The sequence below is a fragment of the Cavia porcellus genome, unplaced genomic scaffold (assembly GCF_034190915.1).
Source record: "Cavia porcellus strain 051 isolate PalLab524CR breed Dunkin Hartley unplaced genomic scaffold, mCavPor4.1 scaffold_3, whole genome shotgun sequence".
Lineage (NCBI taxonomy): Eukaryota > Metazoa > Chordata > Mammalia > Rodentia > Caviidae > Cavia > Cavia porcellus.
The window spans coordinates 4,295,842-4,303,780 of record NW_026947486.1 but is presented as its reverse complement, the minus strand read 5'-3'; the positions used below and the strand labels follow the sequence as shown (position 1 = coordinate 4,303,780).

Genomic DNA, 7,939 nt, shown 5'->3' with positions numbered 1-7,939 from the left:
TTTTCTTGCCTGAATTGAAAGAGTTAACTTTACAGCTGCAACCCCCGAGCTATCTGTACAAAACAGGAAGGGACTTTCCGTGGGTCAAAAACCGCAGAATGTTCTGTTTCAGTGAGTTAGGCAAGATAAAGCAACTGTTCCGGAAACACAGTGACCGAGCTACGAACCCCGGGCACCAAAGTTACCCAACCCTAAGGCCCTCCAATCAGCCCCCGCCAAGCCCTGCGCCGTTCAAAACTAACCAATGCAATCTTCTGTAATCTCGCCTGCTTTGCGGTTTATGCCTTTAAAAACCCTGTATAACTTCCCCTTGGGGTCCTCCGCACTCATTTGCCGGGTGGACCCCATGCGCATGGAAATAAAGTTTTGCCCCCTTAGAGGCGTGAGTCCTTGGGGTCTTCTTCTCTGGGATGCCGGCCTTACATTTGGAGGCCCCAGCGAGATCGTACGTCTCACGGGAGACGATCTCAACGGCTCAGCGTCCCTCTTCGGGTGAGTTAGACTGGTCATATTTTTACTTTCGTTTTGGATCTATCCGCCGTTTCTCTTCGCCCCAGGCCGAACTCCGGCTCTACTTCAGGGGCATTTGTTCTTTGGTGATTGGGGGACGCCCCACACAGTTTTCCGTGATTCACCGTCTGCGATAGGATTTTTCTATCAGTCTGGGGAATTTCATTCCCAATCTGTGGTCCATCCGGGACCGTCTGTGATAGGATTTTCCTATCGGTCTGGGGAATTTCATTCCCAATCTGTGGTCTGTACGGGCCAATCTGGAGGCACCCCTTAAGGTGACTCATTTGGTGTGAGACTAATGCGTGAGAGTGAGGTGGCTGGCCCGTTTGTCCTGTGTGTTGTGGCTGTTGTGATCAGTTATTTGTTGTGTCGCGCGTACGCTAACCACTCTTTGTCTTCAGAACACCATGGGACAGACGACATTGTCCCCATTGGCCCTCACCCTCGACCACTGGTCAGAGGTTGGAGAGAGGGCTAACAATCTCTCCTTACAGGTTAAAAAAGGTAAATGGCAGACTTTCTGCTCGTCTGAGTGGCCCACATTCTCCGTGGGATGGCCACCGGAGGGGACTTTCCACCTTCCCCTCATTTTAGCAGTTAAAAACATCATCTTCCGCCCCGGATGAGAGGGCCACCCCGACCAGGTCGCCTACAACTTGGTATGGCAAGACCTCAGGGAGGAGCCCCCACCGTGGGTAAATCCCTTCCTTCCTCCACCCGACTCCTCCATACCCAAACTCCTAGCTCTGAAAGGGCCCCATGCCTCGGTCCTGCCTGACTCCCAAACTGACCTCCCTCTGCTCGACTGTGATCACCCTCCTCCTCGACCTACCTTGCCTCCTCCTTATGCACTTCCACCACCCGTCTCCCCGCTGGAGTCGGAGGCCTCCCTTCCCTCAGCTCCAACTCGCTCTCCGTGCTCCTCACCTCCCTCTGTGGCCTGCTCCGAGACCAGTTCCCCTGGGCCTGAGGGCCCAGCCCGGAACACCCACAGTAGGCAACGGCCGGAGGACCCTGTCGTCACTCTCCCTCTCCGTCCCTACGGGCCCACTATAAGTGATGGGACAGCGGAGGGGGAAATGCCGGCCCTACAGTATTGGCCATTCTCATCCTCAGACTTATACAACTGGAAAAATAATAACCCCTCTTTCTCCGATGACCCCTCTAAGTTAACAGGCCTAATGGACTCGCTCATGTTCTCTCACCAACCCACATGGGATGACTGCCAACAACTATTGGGGGTCCTGTTCACCACCGAGGAAAGAGATCGAATCCTCCTCGAAGCCTGAAAAAAACGTTCCAGGAGATGATGGCAGACCCACCCAGAGACCCGATCGGATTGACGATCTTTTCCCGCTAAAGCGCTCCGACTGGGACCCCAACTCTCCTGACGGTAGGCAGCATCTTTCCATCTATCGCCAGACTCTAATGGCGGGTCTCCGGGCGGCCACAAGGCACCCTACCAATTTGGCCAAGGTAAGAGAAATAACTCAAGCCCACTGAGACTCCCTCAGTTTTTCTAGAACGCCTGATGGAGGCTTACCGACAGTACACGCCTTTTGACCCTGAAGATGAAGGGCAACAGGGCTCAATCACCATGGCCTTCATAGGGCAATCGGCTCCTGATATAAGACGTAAGCTCCAAAGGCTAGATGGTCTACAAGACCTAACTCTGAGGGATCTCATTAAGGAAGCTGAAAAAGTCTACTATAAACGAGAGACAGAGGAGGAAAGGGAGTTAGCTAGAGACAAAAGATGAAACAAGGAATTGGCAAAAGTGTTGGCCACAGTTATTCAGGGTAAGCCTGAGACAGGAAAGGGAAAGCCCAATCGCCCCCCATTAGACCCTGACCAATGTGCATATTGCAACGAGAAAGGACACCTAATTAAAGACTGCGAAAAACTTAAAAGGAAGCAAGCCAAGGAGGAACGAGAAAAGCAGTCCTCACAGCTGGCCCCCATGCTCACTTTAGATGAAGAAGATTAAGGACTTCGGGGCTCGGTTCCCCTCCCCGAGCTCAGGGTAACATTTAAGGTGGAGGGGACTCCCGTGGAATTTGAGGTCGACACGGGAGCTGTTTACTCAGCCCTTCAGGCACCATTGGGAGACCTTTTAGCCAAAAAATCGCTAGTTCAAGGGGCTAATGGAAGCAAATATCGCTCATGGACCACCGAGCGCACGGTCAAGCTGGGAAAAGGAAAAGTAAAACATTCCTTCCTGGTCATCCCGGAATGTCCTGCTCCCCTGTTAGGGAGAGATCTGTTAACTAAATTAGGGGCAAAAATTTCCTTTGAGCCCCAGGGACCTCAAGTGACATTCCGCAACCTGAAGGTTGGACAGCCCATGGTTACAATATTAACTCTAAAGTTGGAAGATGAATATAGGCTCTATAATGATCAGAGTCTCCAGCCTGTTCCTCCTGCTTGGTTAGCTGATTTCAAGGACTCCTGGGCTGAAACGGCTGGATTGGGACTAGCCAACCAACAGCCACCTGTGGTGGTCACTCTAAAGGCCACTGCCTCCCCCATCCGGATTAGACAATACCCCATTGGCAGAGAGGCCTACCAAGGAATCAAGGTACACATACAGAGACTTTTAGATCAGGGGGTACTAACCCCTTGTCGGTCGGCATGGAATACACCACTACTCCCTGTTAAAAAGCCGGGAACCAATGATTACCGGCCAGTGCAGGACTTGAGGGAGGTCAACAAAAAGGTGGAAGACATCCACCCCACTGTGCCAAACCCCTATAATCTCCTCAGTGGCTTAAACCCATCCAGAACCTGGTACACTGTCCTAGATTTGAAAGATGCCTTTTTCTGCTTGCCCCTCCATAAGGACAGCCAACCTCTGTTTGCGTTTGAATGGACTGACCCAGACTCTGGAATAAATGGACAATTGACATGGACGCACCTCCCCCAGGGATTCAAGAACAGCCCAACTATCTTTGATGAGGCTCTCGACAAAGATCTGGCTCCATTCCGGGCTCAACACCCGAACCTCACTCTACTTCAATATGTGGATGACTTGCTGCTGGCAGCAGATTCAGAGAAGGACTGCAACAACGGGACCCAGGATCTCCTATGTGAGTTGGCCACTCTGGGATACAGAGCATTGGCAAAATGGCTCAGATCTGCAAACGAGAGGTAATTTTTCTGGGTTACTCCCTAAGGGAAGGAAAAAGATGGCTCACTGAAGCTAGAAAGCAGACTGTGGTCCAGATTCCTCCCCCCAAAAGCCAAAAGCAGCTCCAAGAATTTCTGGGTACGGCAGGGTTTTGCCGGCTGTGGATCCCAGGATTCGCATCCTTGGCAGCTCCCCTTTAACCATTGCTTAAGGGAGGATCACCCTTTGTCTGGGGAAAGGATCACCAACAGGCCTTCAATGCCATCAAGCGGGCCCTCCTATCTGCTCTGGCCCTAGCTCTACCTGATATAAACAAACCCTTCACTCTCTTCATCGAAGAGAGAAAGGGAATAGCCAGAGGAGTGCTAACTCAGACCTTTGGGCCATGGAAACGACCGGTGGCGTACCTCTCAAAGAGACTAGATACTGTGGCAAACAGATGGCCACTGTGCTTAAAGGCCATTGCAGCAGCAGCCCTGCTCACTACGGACACTGACAAACTGACTTTGGGACAAAAATTGACAATTATTGCCCCACACACGTTAGAAAGTGTCATCCGCCAACCTCCCGATAGGTGGCTCTCAAACACCCGGATTACACATTACCAAAGCCTCTTACTCAATAAAGACAAAGTAACCTTTGGGCCCCCGGTGACCCTCAATCCGGCAACCCTACTACCAGAAGAAACTCCAGAACCAATTCTTCATACCTGCCAAGATATCCTGGCAGAGGGAACCGGGGTGCAATTGGACCTGTCGGATTACCCCTTGCCCGATGCTGAGGTGACCTATTTCACTGACGGAAGTAGCTTCTTGGTCCAAGCTGGCCACAGGCAAGAGACTATGTGGTTCCAGGCCTGGACAATACTGGGAAGTAGACTTTACTGAAGTTAAACCTGCCCAGTATGGACTAAAATATCTGTTAGTCTTTGTGGACACCTTTTCCAGATGGATCGAGGCCTTTCCTACCAAAAAGGAAACTGCTGCCGTAGTCACAAAGAAGTTGATAGAAGAAAATTTTCCCCGGTTCGGACTACCAAAGTTAATAGGGTCTGATAATGGGCCGGCGTTTGTGGCTAAGGTAAGTCAGGGATTGGCCAACATATTGGGGATTGATAGGAAATTATAGACCCCAAAGTTCAGGACAGGTAGAAACTATTAAGGAGACCCTCACTAAATTAGCTCATGAGACTGGCTTAAAAGATTGGACGATGCTCCTGCCTTATGCTCTTTTTCGTGCGTGGAATACCCTGTCAGCCAAACCTCCTAACCTCACTCCCTTTGAGATCCTCTTTGGCACTCAACCCCCCATTCGGGATCCCACTCCCTTGACTGAACATTCCACCCTGTTACAAACCTCCTTGTCTGACAGGCTCATCACCCTTTACCGCCTACAAAAGGATTTGTGGACACAGCTAGCCTCAGCCTGCGCTCCCAGCGAATCTCCCATACCACATCCATACCAGGTGGGAGACTTTGTGCTCGTCCGGTGCACAACAAGAGACCCTACAACCTCGCTGGAAAGGACCATACCAGATCCTATTAACCACCCCCACAGTGATAAAGGTCGACGGCATCGCCTCTTGGATCCATGCGTCACATTTGAAACCAGCTTCGGCACCAGAGGACGGTCACTGGGAACTCAAGTGGTCTGATAACCCCCTAAAGCTAAAGCTGCACCGAAAAACCCCCTAAAACTGTGTATAGACACCTCCCTTGTGTGCTCCTACAAGATGACCCACATAAGACCCCAGACTTTAGCCCTCTGGGCCCTGACGGGGCTACTTATATTGATAATCCCCGCCGTGGCCAGCCCCCACCATCCCTGGAAGTGGTCATTAATATGGTGGGGGGACCAACGAGTGATCCGAACTTGGGAGGGATCTGGCCCGCCCACCTTTAACTTTAGGTCCTGTGAGCTTGCACCCATCAGCCCTTGTCTTGACCTAATCCCGAGAACCCCCTCTGAGTGAAACCAAAGCTCTCTCTCTCTGGGAGTCAATCCTGCCGTATGTCCTTCCCTTATTGGGACCTCTGGCTGGGTTCATCACGGTCATGGCTATAGCTCCCTGCCTCATTAATCGCGTAACCAAGTTCGTGAGGTCTCAGATTTCTCAAGTAAAAGTTATGATGCTACGCCAAGAATATGACCCCTGCCCATACAAGACCTATAGGATTAAAGGTTATTCACAAGAAAAGGGGGGAATGAAAGAGTTAACTTTACAGCTGCAACACCCGAGCTATCTGTACAAAACAGGAAGGGACTTTCCGTGGGTCAAAAACCGCAGAATGTTCTATTTCAGTGAGTTAGGCAAGATAAAGCAACTGTTCCGGAAACACAGTGACCGAGCTATGAACCCCAGGCACCAAAGTTACCCAACCCTAAGGCCCTCCAATCAGCCCCCGCCAAGCCCTGCGCCGTTCAAAACTAACCAATGCGATCTGCTTCTCTAATCTCACCTGCTTTGCGGTTTATGCTTTAAAAACCCTGTATAACTTCCCCTTGGGGTCCTCCGCACTCGTTTGCCGGGTGGACCCCATGCGCATGGAAATAAAGTTTTGCCCCCTTAGAGGCGTGAGTCCTTGGGGTCTTCTTCCCTGTGACGCTGGCCTTACAGAATTAGTCATGGGGAATGTATTTTCTAACTCCCAAAAGACGCCTTTACAATGCCTAATTTCCAATTTACGTACTCTAAAAATTAAAGGTACCATAAAAACTAAACAACTAACTTTTTACTGCCAGGAGGTCTGGCCAACCTACCTGCTTATCGGCAAGCCTTGGCCCAAAAAAGGAACATTTGACCCCTGCATTCTGAGGAACTTGTACGATTTTTGTCAAGCTGGCAACAAGTTATTAGAACTCCCTTATGTCCAAGCCTTTCTTATTCTGAGAACACGCCCATCTCTCATTAAATCTTGTGCTCCCGCTGAGATACTTTTAGCAAACTCTACCACGCTGCAAACTTTTCCGCCCTGCCCTCAGGGTTCGCTTGAGGACGTTCCTCTGGTGTTTTTCCAGCCACCGCCTGCCTACCACCAAACTCGTTCCCTGGCATTACCTCCCACCGGGCCGCTCTCCCTTCCCCCTATGCCTGATTCTCTCAGCAGCTCTAATCCCTCTCCGTCGCAGATACCTCCCGCTGTGCAATGCTCTCCCTCTCTGCTTTCCGGGACCCATAACTCTTCCAGCAGCTTTAATCCCTCTGTTAGTACTTCCTCGCAGTCTCTGACTTCCTCTCCTGAGAATTCTGTATCCCCTACAGCATTCTCACTGCCCGCCCACCATACTAGGTCTCGGTCGCTATGTCCTTCCAGCAGGCCGCGTGATTGTTCCAGCTTCCGCCAGGAACAGTCGCCATGTTGCAACCCTCTGCCACGTGGGATGGCACTGCCATGTTCAGGAGGGCCACATGGCGACAGGGTGCCGCCATGTTTCGGGTCACGTGACAGGGCGCCGCCATGTTTCCAGGACCCTCACTGTCAACTGACGTCTTCTTGTGGCTCCTCTTGTGAACTGCAACAGCTGCCCTGTTGCAGTGCACATGATGCTTCATTGTGCACACAGTGAGACGCCATCTTCTCATGTTTCCCAAGGTGACCGGCAGCAGCTCTGTAGCCACTCTACAGATGATTGCTCACATGCGCCTACCGGAAGGATGGCTGCTCAATGGCCCTCTGCTCCGGAATCTCCTCAGGCTCTGCTATCGCTTCGGGAGCCAGCTGGCCCCAAGGAACTTGTTAACATCCATGTGCCTTTTTACACTTCTGATCTATCCCAGACTGTCCATAAATTAGGTAGCTTTTCTGTTGACCCACAGAATTATATCAGGCAATTTGAATTCATTACTAATTGTTATGATTTACATTTTAAGGATGTTTATGGGATTCTAAATACCACTCTCACCTCACAAGAACGGAATCAGCTGTGGCAAGCAGCTCAAAAAGAAGCTGATCACAACCCAGCTGTGTTCCTAAACTGGTTTTCTAATCCTCGTGCCCTGCAAGCAGTTCCAGCTTCGCGTGCTGTGTTGGGCCGCCTCCCAGCCCCTCCCCCATGCACCATCCCAGCCCCTCCCTCCCCCATGCGCCATCATCGCCGCTGCCACCTTACACGTTTCTGGGGGCAGTCTGAGCCCGCCCCTGCGCTCTACATCCCAGCACTTGCCCCACTCACTGGGCGTGCTCTGCCGGAGCGCCGCGAAACAGCAGCTCAGCGGCTCCGCTCAGCCATGCTTTTTATTAAAAATTGGCTCCACTCAAAAGATGCTTTTTTATTACAATTCTCAAACCATTTAATCAA

The 7,939-nt window shown here is 51.3% G+C and overlaps 1 protein-coding gene across 1 annotated transcript; it reads left to right on the top strand.

The window, feature by feature from the left end:
• The first annotated feature begins 346 nt into the window (after nucleotides 1-346).
• Nucleotides 347-5,334, top strand: LOC134475527 (uncharacterized). The gene is given in 7 exon segments (XM_063246652.1): nucleotides 347-492; nucleotides 1,469-1,799; nucleotides 1,801-2,006; nucleotides 2,008-3,599; nucleotides 4,268-4,444; nucleotides 5,040-5,105; nucleotides 5,198-5,334. Coding segments are annotated over 7 exon segments (2,655 nt in total).
• Nucleotides 5,335-7,939: the final 2,605 nt, after the last annotated feature.